At 40.9% G+C, this 21,500-nt stretch overlaps 1 protein-coding gene across 1 annotated transcript in view; it reads right to left on the bottom strand.

Moving 5' to 3' along the window:
• Positions 1-10,531: 10,531 nt before the first annotated feature.
• The window catches only part of gsg1l (gsg1-like), a 34,214-nt gene continuing 23,245 nt past the window's right edge, over positions 10,532-21,500 (bottom strand). Inside the window, exons 3-5 of the mRNA XM_078269671.1 lie at positions 15,331-15,483; positions 13,088-13,199; positions 10,532-11,049 (exon numbers count right to left, since the gene is read on the bottom strand). Coding sequence (XP_078125797.1) covers positions 10,689-11,049; positions 13,088-13,199; positions 15,331-15,483 — 626 coding nt within the window. The 3' untranslated portion in view covers positions 10,532-10,688. The remainder of the gene's footprint in view (positions 11,050-13,087; positions 13,200-15,330; positions 15,484-21,500) is intronic.

The raw sequence follows: 21,500 nt of genomic DNA, 5'->3' as shown, positions 1-21,500 counted from the left end.
TTAAAATATATTTTCTGTTGCAAATGTCATTTTAGTGCTGCAGCATCAGCTGAATCAAATATTCACATTCAATTATAACATCTAGCTATCCTCTGATCAGATACATAAAAGTCACAGTTAATGAGAAGGATTACGCATTGATCACCCTCTGAGAAGCCTTAGAAGTGGAGAGTCCGGGTTGAAGGATGGGCAGTTCAATTCATGAGAATAAAGGGTATTGATCTCTGGGATGTCCCATTGTAATTGAATTGTATCATTATAAATGCCTCCTATTTTCTGATGATGAAAAATAAGCTGTTTCCCTCTTTCTTCTGAATGTTCTCTGACCAGTCTATTTGTATGCCCAGTGATGTGTAGTGCAGAGAAAAAAAGCTCTTGTTTTAATGTCGTGTTGTCATTAATAGAGAAGGTCATACTGTACAGCGAGCCTGTTTGCACAGACTGAAAAATGCAGGAGCACCTTGAGATGAAGCATTGCTATCACCAAGCCCCATTAAGCCCAGGATCAGCACAGAAATATGCATCTAACGTATTCTCCAAGGACTGAGACTGTGCTGCACCTCATTTAGTGCCAAACAAGAGGCTCCTGTCATTATTTGGACACTGTGCAAGTGCATCATGTATCAACTAGGAGTGTGCTACGAAGTTAAATTCAAGTTTTGACCCACGTCTCATCAAATATGACGTTTTGTCATAATTCAAAGCTGCACCAATTAATAATTGTATATCAACAATGGATCAAATAACTGCCAAACTGGGGAAACTGTGCCGAACCCAGAGAAAAATATTAATCAACTCGTCAGTAGTCTCAGCTTTATGGAGCTTTTTAGCATCTTTCAGATGATCGTTTTGGTTTAACAGTGGCTTTGTTGTAGCTGTGTTTTCTCTGTTCAGGGGTACGTCCCAGGTCATTGAATTGCATCCACGTTTTCTTCACTTGCTTCACTTCTTCGTTCGTCCCACCGAGGAAATCATGCGAGGAGAGAGGAAACGAGAAAATGTGTTTTTTAGAGGGTTGAGACGTCCATTCATCTGAAAATGCGGCATGGCACACACCTCGGCCCGTTTTTCCACTCCCTACACCACTGACTTTACAGATTCCTCCCATCTATTTGTTGGGTTTCATTATGTTTTCGTCAATAAATTACTGTATTCTTTAGTAAACCCGTGAGTCTCTTCTTTTGTCGCAGTCTTAGAGCTGGGCTGTGACAATGCCAACAATGACTAAGCCAATTTTATGTTTACAGCTTTTTGTGCTGCCCCCCAAGAGGCCGAAAAATCAATCAATGCTGCTTTAAAGGTGCTACATTTTCTTTTCTCTGAACATGTAAACACAAGAATGAGTATATGTAATGTTTTCTAACAACCAACTTTTGTATTTAATGTGTGTGTAACAAGGCTGGATTTAGCCTAAAATATGCCAGATTGTGTTATGAATATAATCTGCAACCTGAACTCTTAAGAGTCAACACATTCAAACTGGGTTTATACTCTCTCTCCACATGCATACTGTGGGTTTGGGACAGGTTTGGGTCTGAAAACAACAGTTGAGAAAATAATCTCCCTATAAGGTCTGTTGTCAAATTGAATATTAAAATAACGTTCAAAATTGAAATTACACTTGAGATAATACTACCAATAACACTGATTAAATCATTGACATCAGAAACATTGACTACATGTTCCTTATCTTTGTAATAAAACAAAACAATGTAGACTAAAAGGTCCAGTATTCATCACACTACAGTTCATCGCTTTGTTTGTCTTATTTCGAAAACATGAAGTGTATAAAATGGGTCACCTGGATGTATAATCAATGAGTATATTGATATTTCTCCAACAGCTGGAAGAGATTTAACATTAAGTTTTTTAAAAAGTGATGTCTTCTCAGCCCAGTGAATAAAACAAACAATCCTTTGGTGCACTGAAAGTGATGTGTTAAATGCTTTATGTTTGATAAATAAACTACGAAAGCCAGCTTTAACTTAAGGTATCATGCAGAAAATTACCTCCAGTGTCTTCCCTGTGTGCAGATGACGTCCCCTCCCCTCCTGTGTGCAGCTCTGTATGTGGTAACGGGGAAGGCAGAAGCTCTCTCTGCGTCTCTGCTTAGTTATAAATCCTCCACCTTTACAAAACAGAAGCTTTAGCTGCTTAGCTAATACTCCCACTCTGCATCTCTGCCGGCCATTATGGCTCAGAGCGTCCATTCGTCACGAGTGCAAGTGGACATATTATGGATCAAAGTGAGTCCAGCTGACACGTCTGTAAGGGATGCGTGGGAAAGGAATCCATAAGGGCAGGTCAGCATGGGGCTCCATTCATCTCTAGAGGTCTCTACAAATCAGAAAAGTTCAGGTAACAGGGCTGATTTTATTTTAAAATTTAGTTTACAAATTTAGATATTGTGCACTCAAATTGTTCTGATTTATAGTAATAACGTGTGCCCTCGTTACTTAATTTGTTCCTTTGAATTATTAATTGATTTGCACAAACGACTACAACAAATTTGCTGCGTTTAAAAACCAAAATCTGAAGTGTAACTCAATCGCTCGTTGATGTAGTTATGTTGTCATGGGCTCGTGTGTGTCTGTGAACATGGCCCATGAATTGTCAGTTAAGAGCACCTGTGGAGATAGCTTTAGTTTACATGCCCCATTGCATGCCTGTGTGCAGCGTCAGCTAACTTAGCCGTTAGTATCGAGGTAAAAAGTGTATGGAAACTGGCTTACGGCAAGAGGTTTTTCTTCCATTCTTTAGATGGAACGTACCGGGAGAGAGAAGGGGACCAGAAACAGTGAAACAAAAACACATAATCGGTTGACGCGTCACAGCATCATTGGAGCGCTGAAAAAAGTTGAGGCCAGTTCAACTTTGATTTGTAGCACGTCATGCCCGTCACCCGGCAACAAGTTTTGGGGCGTCAGTTTGTAGCTTATCATATCATCGGCTTCCATTGAAAATGACTTAGCATACATAACATAGCATTACTATAAGGATCTACTTTCGGGGCACCTTGCTTGCTAACGCAACTACAGTAGCTATTTCTGTAAAAATTTGAGCTTATTTGGAAAGCTTATGAAGGCTCACGCTGCTTGAACCGAGATATGTACGTTGCATAACAGAGGTGGTCAGAATGGACGCAATTATAGAACAAATTGAAAGACACTGGAATTTCTAACCTGACACGCCAGATGGTTTGTTACACAGAACCATCTGAGAAGCAGTCATTGGAAACTGTTTGGAAAAGGGCAGGCACTCAAAAAAATACCTGGCAGGTGATTGGATGTACCATCTGTCTCTCACATCCGCCATTGTTGTTTTGAACAAACAGTCGCGGCCATCACACACACCTAAACCACGGCCATTGCTGCCAGTAGCTCCTCGTCGACCGCACGGATTGGTTCGGTTAGCTGGTAGTACAGACACAAACGCATTACTTGAAGCCTGACGAGATGGATTTCCGTGTGATATGTGATCGCGTGATATCGGGAGAATCCAGCTGCCGTGCAAGGTAATGGAATTTCAGGTAGTGCATAGTATTCCCAAACACATTTATAATAACCCCAAACCAGTTGCCACACAGTAAACCTGGGGCCTTTGAGCATTCCCGGGGGTCTGGGGCCCCGGGGTAACTTTGGCCGACTGCTAATCCAGCCTTGGGTCTAATGAAGCTGTGATGCTCATTAGACATGAGATAACAAACCTGTTGATTCCTCATTTGTCATCATTTGAAACCTTTTATAAACTGAATAATACATTTAATTCATGAAATACTCAATTGATTGAATGATAATTATCACTTTTAGATGCAGTTTCAAAGCATGTCAGGGTTATTTTTGACGTGGAGGACACGTCAAAAATAACGTGAGACTTAAGCATGCTGTGTCTGTAATGTGCTCAATGTGCTGGAGGAAATCAAATTGAGTCCAGTTGAGAAAGAAGACAGGAAACAGGATGTGTAATACATAGATAAATATATGTAGATAAATACATTCAAACATTTTTTTTCATTCGTCACATCTGCATACAGAGAGGATTCATGACCTGCCACCAACCAGCAGTTTACAGACAGGCAGGATTTATAGCTTGAGTTTGGATTACGTCGGCCCTAGCAACCTCCCCTTTACTTCTGCAACTCTCAGCCAATTTAATCCCGGCTGTTTACAATCCACCACGCTTTATATAACATCCAGATTGAGAAAGGAGAAACTGCAGTGACCACAGCAGTAGAAGAAGCCGGGGGTTTCTGGCTGACTCATCGCAAATTTGAATACCTCACTGCAGACATGGCTCATCTGTGTTAGTGAATACGAGATTACTTCTCAGTTCATTACTTTGTTTTTCTAAATGCGTAAAACCAAAGTGCTGGAAAAACTGTGTCTTAATCGAGTCTTAAAACATAATTTCCTTTATCTCTGTTTGTTCATTTAACTCTGGCTAATGAACACATAAACTGTTTGGTGTGACATTTTCAAATCAGCGTCTGCATTACATTTAAATGACTTTAATTTCAGCCTGTAGTTAGGGCCCTCTTTACATTTTGGCTTTCCACTTTTCCACTACAGGAATTTAACAACCCGTAATTAAACATGTCACCGTTGTCACAGGCTTTTGTTTCCACTGTTCTCCCCTAACTCTGGGGACACAATCTTTGAACTAAATTTCAGCACAAATACAAGTTCCAGATACTTTCAGGGGAAAGAAATGCAACAGCAATACGACAAACACGACAATTAATAACGTATTAGTAACGTGTAAACTGTAGAATGTGTACACAATGTTGGAGAGGTTGTTTAATAGTTTAACTAGCCTACATTTCCCAGTAATGTGGAGGTAGTGTAGCTATTTTCATAATCAGTTAAATTCCCAGTAGTGATCTTGTTTTTCCCTGTCGGGTTGCACCTTCAATCAAGAGATTTTTTGAGATCTAACAGGTGTGTTTTTTTCTGCCCTAAATGAGGAAATGTTCCCTTGTTTAAATTAAATCAATCAATACTGTTCCGCTAGGCTCTTCTCTTCTCCACTGCACTAGCTATGGCGGGCCACTTTCGTCCCGGGCAAAGAGTCAGTTTTTTGGTCATTTTTCATCTCTCTGGTGATTGTTTTGCTTCTGTTTTGCATTTTGCTTTGCATCTCTTTGTAGTAACTTTGGGTCTCATTGTGATCATTTTGTGTCTCTTTGTAGTAAATCTGGGTGGTTATGTGTATGTTTTTGGTAGTTTTGTGAGTTTGGACCCCTGGCCCCTTGGGCAGCTGTGCGTGTGCCCGGTACGTCGGTTCAGTAATCCATCCATGACAATAAGGAATGCTATGTGACCAAATTCCACATATTGTGGCTACAAATGGGTAGAACTAGGTGGAACCATGCACCAAAGCCTCACAGGTCCTGAGAAGTTCAGGTCATGGGAAGCTCCAGGTTTCAGTTTGTCAAGTTCCTGCAGTGGGAAAAAAGAAGCCTTTTAGACTTCTAGATCATTACTTCAGGCCGGCGATTCACTACCTTCTAAAGTAGGGACGAAATAGAGAAACATTCATAGATTATCTTTTAAATATTTACCTCATAGTTGAAAAGAAACAATGCTTCAGTGCCTTTCTAGCTGTGATGTATAGGTCAGCTGCTAACAACTGCTCAATTCCAGCTTTTTCATTTTGAAATCTGGAGAGCTCAGTTACTATTAGCATTTATTTCCTAGGTACAGTGTACATCCCCTTGAGACTCACACACAGCATATTTATGGCGTTCGTTTTCAGAGAGGTCGGAGGTCAATGGTTCCCTGCAGCAGATTCCCCAAGGACACTGTGCTGGTGAAGCCCATTGACTTTCTGAGAGGGTTGACCCTCTGACCTTTTGGTGATGGAGCTGTCAGTCATGGGTTTGGCCCAAAAAATTTATAACCCACAGCCCTGCCAACAAACACAAGTGTCAGAGTGGTGACGCTTTCCATCTTTCCATGAAGGGAAAGCTTTCTTTCTTTCTTTGTGTTAGGGAAAGAGTGAAAGCCTTTATAATTTGCTTTGTGCTCTAATAATTTATTTTAAGGCTGCATGGTGTCAATATTTGCCCAAAGCCCTTTCAAAACTGTCAATGCTGCATGTGAAAAAGATTGTTCCTCCCCTGCTTCTTAACTACTTTTAAATATACAGAGACAATAGACAATGGGTCTCATACAAGCTCATTTTTGTATTATTTTGCTAAACTGCCCTTACTTTATTCCCTTTGCCTTGTAAGAGTGTTTAAAGTTGGATTCAGACTCTCCCAACTGCACAACTTGTCACAAATTGCTCGTTTCAGCCCGATGGATCCCACCTGTTCATGAGCAGGTGCACATTTGTGCCATTTGATCATTAACGTACTCAATGCCCTCAAACTGCTCAATTTGTGAGAAAGTGTAATTAACAAAAATGTCACCGACGAATAAAAAGAACTTCATACTGCAGAGCGTCAAGTCTTCAAAGAGGGAATGGTTTGATGTCAAAAAAAGTTTCACTAAATCCGAGAGCTCTGTGACTAAAATGAAAGGCGGTCCAGTTGAAGTGATGCACCTGGACAGCGACCTGCATAAAGAGCCTGAGGAGGCTGTTGAACCGTGACAATGTTCTGCTATTGAACTGCAGGCTGTCATGTAAATTAAATATTTTTTTTGAAAGTTCACGACAGGCCGGGACCATTCTTGAATTGTGTTTGTGCATGCAACTTAAAAACACAACACAACTGGTATAATATTAGGCAAATATTCACACCATTAGAAGAACTGAAAGAGGAAAAATACTGATTTGTTAGGTCTTAGAAAGTGAACAGGCTTTCTTGTCACAGCTTGTCCTGAAGCAAGAATTAAATGTGAAAACCATCGCAAAGCTGCTGAGGACTGAAGAAGCATTCAAACGTGTTCTCATTATACTCCAGTTTTCACCAACAGGATCAACACAGCTGAACAGACATTTAGTTTTTAATAATAACTCCTAACACTAGTTTTTACATTCAGCGTCATAAATAGGGCTCGGCCTGGACATGACCTGTTTAAAAGTGCTATGTGTAGTATAACGTGTTTGTCACAAGGTTTCCTAACCCAAGGAAGATCATGCTCCTTCCTTCCCTACTTCCCCACCTCTGAATCAGTCTCTGTTGGTTCTGAAGAACCACAGGAAGGATGAAAGACAATAATGGATCCAGACTGTAAAACCTCAGTAAAATACCTTTACGCTGCAGTTCTTCTGCAATACTCACTACATCTGACTACAAGATGCTGGTTTAAATAAGACAAAGTCCTGCTGTCACATCTGGGCTAGCTCCTGCTCTTCTAACCTCTCATTAAGTTTTTCTCTCTTTTCTTTTCTTTTGTGTTCCTAAAAAAGTGACACATTCCTGTGATTTACTACCCATATTCGTATCTCCTTCATGACTTTAACAAAGCTCCCAAGTTTTTTCTGCATGCATTACACCTAATCACAACTGTTGGTTTCTCTCTTATCCAAAATATCCACCCACGCTCTCTTCTAATGTTACATTTCAAAATTTTAGTTTGTTATGTTTTCTCATATGAGCCTTTCACACATGTAGCTAGCACACAACAGGAGATTGTTTGTGTCAGACGCGTTATTACTTACTGGAAATACTCTGTTTGGTTTAGGCGAGGGGTGGCACCTGGGTAGAGCGTGCAGGAGGCAGGACATGACGCGGATTACACTGCGGCCACTTAGCCGGTTTGTAATTTGGTCATAAACAACAAAGTCTCTTGCTATTCCTTGTATATAACTGATGATTTTGGCGTTGGCCCTTACAGAGATTACCATTTACCATTTTTTCCATTACATGGTACCTGCTCGACTCGACTCGACTCTACTCGCTCTACTCTACTAGAGCTGAGGCAATCCCAAAAAGGTGACTTGAAAACCTGCAGACTACTGATTGGTCGGAGAGAATCGTCACTAATCACTGCGTCATCATTGCTAGCGACGGACGGGGGTGTGCAAACCCCCCATTTTTAAATAGTTTAGCCAGCGGTGGTTTTTTTTGCTGCCTCCAGCTTCTATTGAAACAACATTTGTCTTCTGGCTGTGGTAACAGCCACAAAAACACACACCTTCAACGTTCTGTGTGTGAGTGTCACGTTAGGTCATGGCAGTTTCCTGCGGTGTCGCTATGACTACCAGCCACGCTCGCCTCACGCATGAGGCGGTACTAATCGCTAAAATCTGTTAGCAGTGGGTAAGCGCCATTAGAAACATCATCATCACTGCAACTCGCTGTGAATTCTCCAAATTCTCCGGACAATGAGCTGATCTCTTCACACATGGGCTCAATTGGACATTACACAGACTTTGTGCTAGGCAGCTGGCAGGGTAAAGTCTGTTTAATGTCCGGGCCAACTGATTCGGACGTTTGCGTTTTCACATACAGCTCCTCTGGGTAATGTCTGGATAACTTCAGGATTGAAGTGCATATGTAAAATGGGCTTTAGTTGTAATCTGCGCTGTCTAAAATATATCAATAAAATAAATAGAACATATTCCTTCCGTTACAAATAAAACATTTAATTAATAGGCAATAAAACACACCCTAACTTTATTCAGTACTTCCAGGGGTCTCATTTATAAAACTGTGTGTAGGATCCTTACTATAAGTGTACGTACGCCCAAAAGCCCAAAATGGTGTACGCCAAAAAAAGTCAGATTTATAAAACCGTGTACGCACACCTGTAAGCAATGTTCCCTTTATAAATCAGAGATTACCTACAAGTGTGCGTACGTGGATCAGCCTCTTATCCCGCCCTGTACGCGCCCATTTTTAACCATAAATAGTCAATGCAAAGCAACTCGTGAATGCTGATCAGTATATGAATGACACTGGCAGTTGTTACACCGAATCATGATGACTGGCGGAGAAAAAGCAAAAAACTTCTCAGACGTTCAGGAATTGCTGCAAATTGACTTACAATGTCGGCCTGTTCTTGCACAGTGTAGGGAAACCTGATCTATAACTACATGTATTAATAATACCGTCCAAAACGGCAGACATTACGGCACTCAGGGACAGCTTCGATATTCCAGACGTATATAATAAGATAATATAAGATTATATATATTTATTTAAAAAGAAAAACACTTAGCTGTCTGACATTTCCCTCTGGAAACAGCCGGTTGCCCCCAGAGTGGCGAGGACCTGTAGCGTATTTGGACCGGGATGGCACCGTTCCGGCACGTTGCCCTCTCTACTGGACCCAATTCAGTACATATATCCAAGAGCACCAAGGGAATCTAAATCGGCATATTAGCCAGTCGTCGTCATGGTCCCTGAAGTCTGTTTTTCTCCTGATTCTTCTATTAGCGTAGTACTCCTTCCTGCAGGGCCAGCAGTGCCATCATGCAGCATTACGCACGGGTTCACCGCAGAATTTATAGGTTTACAACAATTTGTGATTGTTAACACCTTGCCAAAATCACAGCATCACGTAGTGGTATCCCTCACCCTGAGATACAATTTGAAGACAAAAGAAAGTGTAATAGGCAAACACACTTTTCTTTATGCAGGTTTTGTCACGAACAGTATTAAAGTTCGAACCGATAACGAGGACATTAAGGGTAACGATTGCGCGAGAGCTTTTCAGACTTTGACATTTGATGATATGTGCACAGTTTTAAAGACATATATTTAGTTATTTACACTGTGTTCTGCCGTTATCTAATGCTAGGGTATTTGATGCTATCCATTCCATGCAGTCGTCCTCCTGCGCTCCGTAGCGGACAACGTGACGGTGAGACAGCACCGATTAAACATTAAAAACACATTTTTAAGATTTGAGTTGGAGGTGTTTATGGAACAATTATCACTGTTGCGCAAATAACACTGCTGTGTAAAAATGTGCGTGAGGCATCAATACTTGAAAATATTACAAGTAATCGTTATTCCCATTTACTTTCTGCAGCCTGACTTCAGTTCACCACCTCACCATCTGCGTCGCCAATTCCTATTTTGTCTCCAAAATGTGGGTACGCATGGGTCAGAGTTTGCATGGACGACAGCACATTCTCCCGTCAAGTTTGTTTTTTATAAATCACAACCTTTGCGTGGGAAGTGGCATACGCACGTTTTGTGCGTACGCCACGTTTATAAATGAGACCCCAAGTATTTTGCTGCTACATTCAGTCTTACTTGGTCTGGTATGACCAGTAGCTTATAGTAGCTAATGTTAGCCAACTTAAGGTAGATATTCCTGTGTAACTGAACTGATTATTATTATTATTATGATTATTATTATTATTATTAGTGCTACTGTTACTCTTCAGCATTCACCATTGTTTTGTAATTGGCACTTCTGTTACATTGGCCCACTTTAGTGTATCAGAATTGATAAAATCGATGTTGAAATACTACACATAGCACCTTGAAATTAGCTAGAGAACACCTGCTTTTGGTCCTATAAGAATCTTAATTCTCAAAGTCAAAGATCTCTGTCTGTTTTTCACACTTTATATTGACTTTCCATTAATATATAAAGAAAATATCCGTCAAATTTTATTTATTCCACTGACTTTGTCTCTTCTTGAAGAGTTAATAATCTTCTTCAAACTGAAAATAAGGACTGCTGTGCTTTCTCATTCGGTAGCAGAACCCCGTGGCCTAGTTTAAACCTAAAGGAACAGTTTGCCCCGTCATCCCACACGACCCTCACGTTCCCGTAGATCGCTCAGCACTGCTCCTCTCCCAGCGAGTCTGTGTTCTCCCCCAGGTCTATCGTGGCTGACGGGGCTCTCATCTTGCCCCTTTCGGGACCAGGACCCGGTCCTGGACCGAGACTCGGCCCCCCAACGATGAGCCCGGCTCTGGTTCCACCGTGGCCGGGGTAGACCTCCACAGTGCTGGAGATGGACTGGAGGGAGCGGTCCCGGAAGTAGTGGAACGCTTCCTGGTCCAGGTAGTTCTGCTCCTCGCGCAGGCCCTGCTCAAACAGCTTGCGTTTGTGTCTGAACTCAATCACCGTCTTGGTGTAAGAGTTGAGGGTGGTGACGGAGGCAGCCATGCAGCAAGTGAAGGAACCCCAGGCCATGCTGGTTGGAGAGAGACACAGGGAGGGAAGAAGAAGAAGAAGAAGAAGCAGTGAATCGCCCTACTCATACTGACATATTTTAGCCATGCCAGTGGTGGGGCTCGATGGATGGCTGCCACTTTGGTCCAGACTGAAATATCTTGAATATTTTGGGACAGATTTTCATGTTCCCCAAGATAGTTCATTCTGACAACTTTGGTGATCGCCTAATGTTTTTTTTTTACCATCAGCAGGTCAAAGTTGTAACTTCTTCAGTAAAATACCTTGGCACTTACGGGAAGAATTGGTATAATATTTTGTACAGACATTTATTGTTCACAGACGATGAAAACCTGATGATCCTCTGACTTTTCCGCATGAGGTTGGCATTTGTGGTTTTGAGTGAAATGTCTCAACAACATTGGATGTTCCCCTCAGGATAAATTGTAACATACCGTTGCTGCCTGATTTTGATATTTATTGTGTGAGTGTACATTTTGGCCTGATGGTGGTGCTAGAGAAAAGGTGAGTGGTTACTAAAAATCATTGGATATCATCAGCTGGGGATCATGAATATGTACTTGTGTTTTTCTGGTAAGACCCAATTCCCACTTACTTTTCCCTGCATTTTTGTTTAAGTAATGGCTGTGTTTCCCAGTCTGAAGGACAGTCTACTACTTAGAGCTTTGGTGCTAGCTGCGGGATCATATATTTCACACAAACGTCCATGATAATCTGGCCAGTAGTTGTTAAGATATCTTACTCTGGATCAAATTGTTAGATGGATAGAGGATAGACACCACATTTCTTATCTTAAAACCCTTATTTGCTACTAGTGGAAAACTTTAAAGAAATGTTTTGTACAGCTGCAAGTAAAAGGGAATATTGATGGAATATTCATTTCCATTAGCCATGTAAAACAGCTTAATAGGAATATTGTCTTTTTTTTTAAATAAGGGCAACAACTGGAATATTTTGTGCATGTAAAGATTTTCAATGACACTCCAACTCCACAAACCAAATAACTGTTACAAAAAATGAAGTGAATATGTTTGACTGATTGCCCATTCATTATAGAGTTAGTATGCCAGCTGTTGCCTCAGGCTCTAAATGAAGCTAAGGTCGGTTTCTATAGAGCTTTAACCAGAACATCACTCCCTCAGAATAGAGCACATCTATACTCTTTATTCATCCTGAAGGACTTTTTTGGCCTCCTGCTCTGGTAGAAATTTCTCATTCCTTCTGATTTTATTCCACTTTAACGATCTTGAACGACTCCCTCGTGGTGTTAAATTAAATGAACACTTGAATGACTGACAGAGAAAATCACCTTTAACAGGTTTATGTTCCAGATATTTAACTTTTTCCGTCGTCACGTTTTATTCTTATTTTCTCATCCTAAAATCCTTGCTTGTGACTTTTTACAGTTTTTCTTCTTTCATTGTTTACTGCGGCTAATTATAATCCACATGTAATGCTGACTACTATATACAGTAACTAAACATGGTTATTATTAGGGAGAAAAGTAATAAGTAGTAACCTTGGAAACAGCAGTAAGGAAAACAAGTTCTGTTTAGTAGCTAGCGTGGATGAAAGTCCTAAAGTGCTCCGTGTTCTTCTCTGTCCTTGATCCACAAATGAGCAAAAGGAGCTCAGACAGCAGCTGCAGCCGCTCGGCTTTACCTTCACGCAGAGAGCAGTGGAGATCAAGGTGCGTCTTGTCTGGCTAATTATCCCAGAAACAGCAGCTGCGTCGCTCCCTGTGTACCTGTCAACACACCCCTACAGCTCCACTACAGCAGCAACAACACCTGCAGCAACATCCTGAACTCAGGATTCATGATGGACTGAACAGAGGGTCTGTGTATCCACCTGTGTGTGCGTGTGTGTGTGTGTGTGTGTCTGACACCAATGATATGATTTTAGTGAATCACTGGATCATTATATATTATGTTATTTTAAAATAAGTAAAACATTTGTCCTTTAGTGATCATAAAGGGTTATTTTAACAAAGCCCCTTTTAATCAAAAGTAGGGGCATGTGTGTGTGCTTGGACTAACCAGAAGGACCAGCCGTAGTCCCAGCTGTGAGGCCTCCAATCTTCAGGACCCAGACTGACTGTGATCTGGAACACCTGAGTGTACATCATGTGGGCCACCATACCCAGAAGACCTGCAACACACACACACACACACACACACACACACACACACACACACACACACACACACACACACACACACACACACAGTCTGTGTCAAACAAAATCCCAAATGGGTATAAATAAAGGTACATCTATGAAGCAGTATCATAAAGCCCTGGGAAACACGCACATTTTTTTCACTCAAGTTGAAACATTTTCAACTCATGTGGACGTGTCTTTGTGTCTCTCTCATCAGTTATTGAATGGAAATGCATGACATTTAGTACAGATATTCATGTTCCCCTCAGGATGAATTGTTATAACCTCTGACTTTTCATCTAGCTCAACCGTCAGGTCAACATTGTAAGGCGTCCAATACTTTGTTGGTATGTTGTTTGATTTATAACTACATAACTGCAGAACTAATGACATCCCCAGCAGCCTCAGCTGGACTTTGTGTTTACCGATAATTTGATAAAAGTTAGCATGGTAACACGCTAAACTGAGATGGTTAACATTATATCTGCTTAACATCAGCATGTGCGCATGACTGTAGACTCGTGTTTATTTTAGCACACTGTTAGTTTTGTAATTGCCATTTTCCCACCTTAGAGGGTGACTTTTAAAGCACAGTGGGATACATTTGTAATATTGGGACTTACAAAAACAACAAGCTTTAATTGACTAGAGAATGAACTGCCACATAATTTGTTGTGACAAACAAAATGATCCCTTTACAATAAAAAGGAATCTTAAAAACTAATAACTGGATTTCCATAACTGGTGCTGTAGATACTTTTTTCTGCCCAGAGGATGAGGGACTCTATGACCTTTTCCTCTCACAAACTTACACTTTTGAATGCCATTAATCTCAAGGCTCTAAAAAAAGTGCAGCTACATCCTCAGCGCGTTTCCTCAACCTTACATAACAACACTAACCCTCAGCACAAGCACATAATCTGCCGTGATAATTACCATTAACAAAACAACGGTAAATCACTTTGCCTCTGTGCTGCAGCTTAACATATGATTAGTAATAAATCAGAACACGTTACCATGATAATTAGTCATTAAACAGAACCAAGTGATTTAACATGAGACACCCAATCAATTAAAAGACAGGGATACAATCACTCATCAACATACGGTAAATCAAAAAAGCCACAATGACATTAATGCAGCAGCTATACATCACAACCTGTGTGTGTGTGTGTGTGTGTGTGTGTGTGTGTGTGTGTGTGTCACACGTGGAAATGTGTGATGAGTAAGAGCCACGTGTCTGTGTTTGTAATCTCTGTGTGTGTGTGTGTGTGTGTGGCATCGTAAATAAAACTCCGCTGCTCCAGATTTACAGTTCACCATAAAAAGAGCATAATTTCTCCTCAACCTTGACACGCTGATGATAGACTCTAAGGTGTGTGTGTGTGTGTGCGCACACGAGGTCCATCTATTTTACTGTGTTTTTACAGTACCTTGTAATTATTACCTTTGTAATATTAACCAAGATTATAATCTTTAAATTATAAGTTAATGATAATTATAACTTGAAGTCGAGAAAAGTGAGTTTTTTGTTTTACATCTTTCAATAAAAAGAGGAATCTGTTAGTCTACTTAAAATAATAAAGTATGCGTGTGTGCCTTGATCCTGTTTCGCTAACAAAGGCTGCCATGATATTGATTTGAAGACATCGATGGACTATTTTCCTGGTAAAGGATTTCCATTAGCATCTCATGTCATTAAGAACTGTGATTCAGATCTATCACTTGCGGTGTGATGAGTATAGAATAGGAGCGGCGTAAAGCCTGTAGATGTGCTTTTAAAATAATCAGGGGTCAGTTGGCCTGAGGAAAAGGAGAGCAGTGTGCAACATGGTGGACACAGAGCCAACTTCTTGTGTAAGAGGTTTAACATGAGTTGAGAGAAAAAATCCGACAATCCTACACAGCGAAGGCTTCCAGAGGATAACTTCTGACCTTGGACGGCCTCTTACAAATCTGCATCAGTCTCCCTGCTTATCCTCAGGGCACTTCTGAATGTGTTAGAGGAATGTGATGTCCGTCTTTCCTGCACAACTTCACCTATTTCTAAGGTGCATTGAAAAGTCAAAGAAGAAATAGTATTGAAAGGTTGTGTGTGTCTTATCAGGCGTCCCATATTACCGGACAGCACGGTGAAGACGGCGGCAAAGGCGTTGAGTTTGAGTCCGTCGATGACGTTGCTGGAGTGGAACAGCTCGAGACACATCAGGCTGAAGCCGACCACCAGCAGCAGGATGTAGAGCACCTCGGACACCACCGACAACCACAGCACACCTGCAAACACACACAACTCAGTTAGAGATAAAAGTTGTTCAAAGTGAGCCTATTGTTTGGAAATGCGAACATTAAAATATGAAGCACACCTCTTTTTTGTCCAGGTTTTTCTATACTATTCTATAATACAGTCTTGCAGTACAAGAACGAATAACATCAAGTGGCACAGAGGGTGACATCAGGCTAACGGGCCGGATGTCCTGTCCCCTTCCGCTCTCCATGTTTTGCCGTTCTCAAACTCCGTCCGGACCTTAGCGACGCCCAAGACGATTGTGAGTGGTTTAACAAAATGCAAATAACCCAGAGTGCTTTTGTTTTTGTCCTAGCCCAGAATGTATGTGTGGGGGAGCCAGACCTTACTCTACAGCGCTGTGGAGATGGAGCAATGTGAGACTAGCTAACTATTGTAAGTACAGTTATGAATTTGCATCAAGGAATTAATCTAATCAGGTTTGCCACACATAAAGCCAGGAGGAAAACATTTTAAAGGTAGGAACAGACTTTAATACCTGCGGTTGTTAGTGACTGATTTATGTTAAATTCTTATGTTTGCACCACTTGTGGACACTTTAGACATCGGTGCCGCAACAGTCGTGAAATTAAACTGCAGTCATGAGTGATTGTTGATGCATTATTGTATGCAAATCACGGTTCGAACAATGGGGGAGCTCGGCTCCCCTTAAGACATGGGCTCCCCTGAAAACGTGAATTGTGAAATTTTGGGAGGTTTCTAAAAATATTGACAATATTGACAAAATTTCAGTTTTGTGTAATGTGATCATTGTGGATTATTATGTGTAAAATTGCAAAAATATTCATTCATGCATGACGGCGATTTAAACCTAATTCACTTCAATAAAGATAACTATACATGCTATTCCTGTCATGAGCATCATGGTGGTGTTCCGGCGCTGTGGTGCAAATTCAACTCATGTTTTAGTACATGTTAATGCAAAGATTCGTAGAAAAAATAAACATTGGAGGCCATTCTCAATCCATTCTGCAGTTAGCCTCATATAGCCATGGCAACAAGGCAGTTTAATTCATTTTGGTTTAAAGGTTTCATTCATTCATTCATTCATTCATTCTTTTACTAAGAAATTGTGTAGCGATGACATTAATAGCATGACCGATTCACCTGCTGCAAGCCCTGTTAGCACACCTCCCGCCGGGGTGACAACGCAAGAAGAAGCTGAAGAAATAATGTCCTCTCTGGCTGAAGATGGTGGTGGTAACAGCTCGTCAGAGGCCGATCACGATCCTAACCCCTCTTGCTCCTCTCTCCCGTTAAATTGGAACGGCCAGCAGTGGAGAGACTGGAAGAGCCGATGGCTGTTTGTTAAGGATGGAAGCTTGTGGTGCGTCGCTTGAGCCTAATTGAACGGAGGAATTATGGTATTCTTCGGTAGCCTGAGTAACTTTAACCGTTGTTCATGTGAAATCTCAAAGACAGCCTGATGCTTTGTTTAGAGACTATTTGTGGGTGGCTGTTTGCTGTTTGACCTATCAATTCCTGTCGATAAAGTATAATAGGGTCAATCCTGTATAGTTCATACACTTGTAGCTGTTGTGTATCTTTGTAAGTCATTGTAAGTCGCAATCGCACAACCACCCCCCCTCCGGTGAAAAGAAAAAAAGTGGGCTCCCCCAAAAGCCATGGTATAGTTCGAACACTGATGCAAATTAAGCGTGGCTAATGTTTGTGCAGGTTGGACGGGGCAATAGTTGAGTCGTGATGATGCTTGGGCGATGGCCTTGAAAAAGTTGTAGCCCCGGGGCCCATGGTACTTTAAGGCGGCCCTGTTCACCACACTGTATATTAAAAACTATGTTCAGCCTTACAGCTTTTTTTTTTTTAAATTAACTTTCTCAAATGGAAATCTTAAGTAGCAGTGTTTCTGGAGCAGGCGTTGTCTTTGAGATGATACCCAAAGACCCAGCAAAGGAAATACATCAAACTGAATTCAGCAATGATTTAAGGGATAGCGCGCTCCTGTTATTCTGACTGTATTTTCTGTATTTCTATTTTCACTTTTTTTATGCGTTACACTCTCTCACACATGCACACTGAGACGGAACAAGTTGTGTTGAAAGAGCTCCTGTACTCTGGAGGTCAGGGTTTCGACTTGTCAAATATCTGAAGCTTTTCCACTTGGCGCTCAGGAAGCAAAACAACAGAGACCTGCTGAAGAACTGAGAATCTGAAATCTGCCTGTGCTGAGTAGGTTTCAGACAGAGAACAGATTGAGACGGATCAGAGTTTAGACTGACGGAGTTCGTTTGGCAAATTACGGTAAGAGAAAGCACAATACACAATAAGAAACTGGCTCACTCTAATACAATTTAAAGTAATACACAGGTTGCATTACTCAAAAGTAAAAGTAAGCAAGATGTATCCCAGTATAGCAGCATTTTGTAATAAGTAAGAACCAAGAGGGCACCCTCACACACCAATTTTAGACATGCCCTAACCTCCACTCATTCTGGTCTTCTGTATTTGATTTCTACTCAAAACCCTTCAAGAAGCAGTGGCTACCCAACCCCCTTGTCGCCATTCTGGGGTCTACAAATGACACTGCTTTGAACTCTGGCAGGGACAAATGGCCAGTGTATCTGGGTACGGTACTGGCTAAAAAAAACAACAAAACTTATATTGCGATTATGGAAGTCCAATGCTGCCCCTTCATTTGAGATGTGGTTAAGAGAGCTGGGAGAAGTCCTCCACTTGGAGAAGATCAGATTCATGATTGCAGGGAGGAAGAATGTGTTTGATAGGGCATGGAGACCGGTTTTGGAACACTTAAGGGGTCTGAGGGAGGAAGCGGAGTGATGAGGAGTCACATATATTGATAATGTAGGATTAGCGGTTTCCCTCTTTTGACTCCTGGTTTGCTTTTTGGTCTCTTAACTTAGTCTTGATATTTGCCACGGTGCATCATCATAATTGTATTCAGAATCCGCCAAATAATTACAATTGTATGTTCTTGGTTACTGCTTATTGTTATTGATGTTTTTGTATGAATAACAACATGTAAAAACAGTGAACCCAATGTTGATCTGCAATAAACATTTAAAAAAAAATAAAAAAATAAAAAAAAACTGGCTCACCTGCAGCTCAGCAGTGTGTCAAAGTGAATATAAAGTCATATAAATACTATAGAAACATCATTTTATCAGTAAACAAAACATGCCAGACTTCTCAATGTATCGGTGTGTAATGAGGTCCTAAAGGTCCCATATTGTTAAAAGTAAGATTTCCATGTCTTTTTTTGAATAATAAATCCAGTCAAAGTGCTATAAAAATACTGTTAAAGTATCAAAACGCTCAATTCACACAGCCCGTATTCAGAAACTGTGCCTTTAAACAAGCCATTACGTACAGTTATGATGTCACAACTATATATATATATATATATATATATATATATATATTTATATTTTTAAGTAGAAAGTGCCGCTACAGTGAGTGCAGATGTGGAAGACCTGCTGACCAATCAGAGCAGACTGGGCTTTTTCAGGAGGGTAAACGGAGTGTTTCAGACAGAGGGTGAATACAGGTACATTCAGACAGACAGTATGAAAAAAATAAAGTTTTTTTTTAACATTAAAGCATGTTAACATGTTCTAGTAGACACCCAAAATATAAGTATGAACCCTATAATGAGCAGAATGTGAGACCTTTAAAACAAGGTCCACACCTGGTTAAAACAGTTTAAAAATAGCTTCTTGGATGAGATCAGGAAAGATCCAAACAAAGAACTGAGACGAAGAATCTGACAATATGTCAAATGCCAACTACTACTCAACTACTCACGTGCAATCCAAATTCAAACAGCTGAAACCAGTGTTTTTATCGGGCTCTGACTCAGGAACCTTTGGCATTATTGTTCTAAGTGCCAGGTACGGTTAGGTTTAGGCAACAAAACTACTAGGTTTAGGAAAAGATTGTGGTTTGGGTTAAAATAAGTATGTTTATTATGTGACAGGTATGTTACATGCAATACTTTTATTTTAAGTAAGGTTTTTTCACAGTGTGGTATTAGTACTTTTACTTAAAGCTTTACTTATATGTCTCTGTATTTCTCAGCATGGCAGAAGATTGTGTCGTTCGGCGACTTTCGGGCACAGAAAATCGAGAGAAGATAATCACCTCTTCTGAAGAGTGCATCATGTTTTTTTTCATCATCCGTGTCCTCCTTGGCTACTAGCAACTGTGTGGAGGAAGGCTCACGGAAGGCTTGTGTCATGTGAATGCGCCGACAGTTTTGTTGTCATTACTAAGACTTCCTCAATGGGGAGACAAAAACTACGCTCTATGGCTTTAAGTAAAAGATCTGAATACTCCTTCCACCACTGCTGTAATCATTATCCACCTTGCACTTACGTCTTTACTTTGAGTATTTGTCTGTTCTTATTCTTTCTCTTATTCTTTTGCGTAGAAATGTGCTCTACAAGTATACTTGCTTTGTTGTTTTTTCTAAATGTCCGTGTCGACCTTCACTCCTGGTACTTTCATGTGCAGAGAAGGATGTGGGTATTCGATTTCCATTTTTGTTGTATTTTTGTCCTCCAGCCACAAACTGAGGGGACGTTGGATTGTCCCTCCATTTATTGTGTGGAGTAAGCCAGGAATGATGACTGATGAATCTTTGGAGAATGAAGACTTGTTTCTCCTCTCCAGACAGGATGTGACACTTAGAGCTCAAAACAAAGTATTTGTTTCTGATGGGGAGGGGGAGAGTGTGTTTGATATCACCACCTGCTTGTGTGATACACATTTGGCTCTGAACTGTGTCGGCGGGGCCCTCTGGTCAAACAGAGCTGTTCACCGAGAGGAAAAAAAAAAAATCCCATCAGAGCAGAGAGACACATTATGCAGGATGATGAACACGTTTTACAACCCCTACGCTCTGGAAATGTGAACATTTTTAAAGCAGAGAGGAGTTGTCATTCTATAACCGAAGCTGCCCTCAGGATCCACTCTCAGCACCACAACTCAGACTCCACTGCTCCCCACATTTATCATTTCTAAAAAGGCAGAAGCCCCTCTTGAATCGGTGATGCTCACAACGCAGAATTAAAACAGGATCCCTGAACAGCGGAAATGAATTATTAATTTTGTGTCACGCTTCTTTCTAGGCAAGAAAAGGCAACCTTATTGCTATTTTCAAAGGGTTTTACAAATGGGTTTTACTAGTCTATATCCTTTCCACTTTCGGGATGGCTCCGGTGCAGCACGAAATTCCGCCGGATGTATTTTCCGTTTCCTTCCGCTTTCTTTGTGTTGGAATTTTAAACTCCGGTGGATTTATGAGGACTATTGTTGACTGCTCCTCAGATCTCTGCAGGGTAAATCCAGACAGCTAGCTAGACCATCTGTCCAATCAGAGTTTTCTTTCGCACGACTATTTTGCAGCGGCTCTGTGCGGAGCTTAGCACCACCCATGACGATTCTCATTGGTTTAAAGAAATGCCCTTAAACCAGAGCATGTTTTCCTCCCATCCCCGAATGCTATGTGAAGTAGCCAGACCTTCCTTCAGCATGCGTTGGAGGAGGGGCTGGCAAAGCGAGACTAGGGTTTTAGATACATGAGTGTAATAAGGGAATAAAATTGTAGATTATTAAAAGAAAAATACAGCCAAAAATGTAGCTAAAAGCAATGGCAAGAATATGACAGAGATAAGTCTCAGAAGTTTGTAATGCAAGATTATTTTTTAGGCATTATCAACATGGGCAGAGCCAGAGTTTCCAAACTCAGGATTTTTGTTTAAAACAGCACATTTTCCACAGACTTGGGTTAAATCCATCTCCAAGTTTGCGCATAACATTTTTCCAATGTTTCAAGCAACTAACTGTAGTGATTTAATGAATTAGGCTGAATCATTAAAAACCTACATAATGTCTTAGTTGGTAAAGACTTTAGTGATGTGTAAACTGGTTGCTAATGCCTAGTTTTTAAGTCCCAGATCAGGGGCTAATCAGCGTTGGCTCAGCGCTCCCAAATCGGTGCTCCCAA

This window comes from Sander vitreus, chromosome 15 (assembly GCF_031162955.1).
Source record: "Sander vitreus isolate 19-12246 chromosome 15, sanVit1, whole genome shotgun sequence".
Lineage (NCBI taxonomy): Eukaryota > Metazoa > Chordata > Actinopteri > Perciformes > Percidae > Sander > Sander vitreus.
This window is presented reverse-complemented; position numbering and strand designations above follow the sequence as displayed.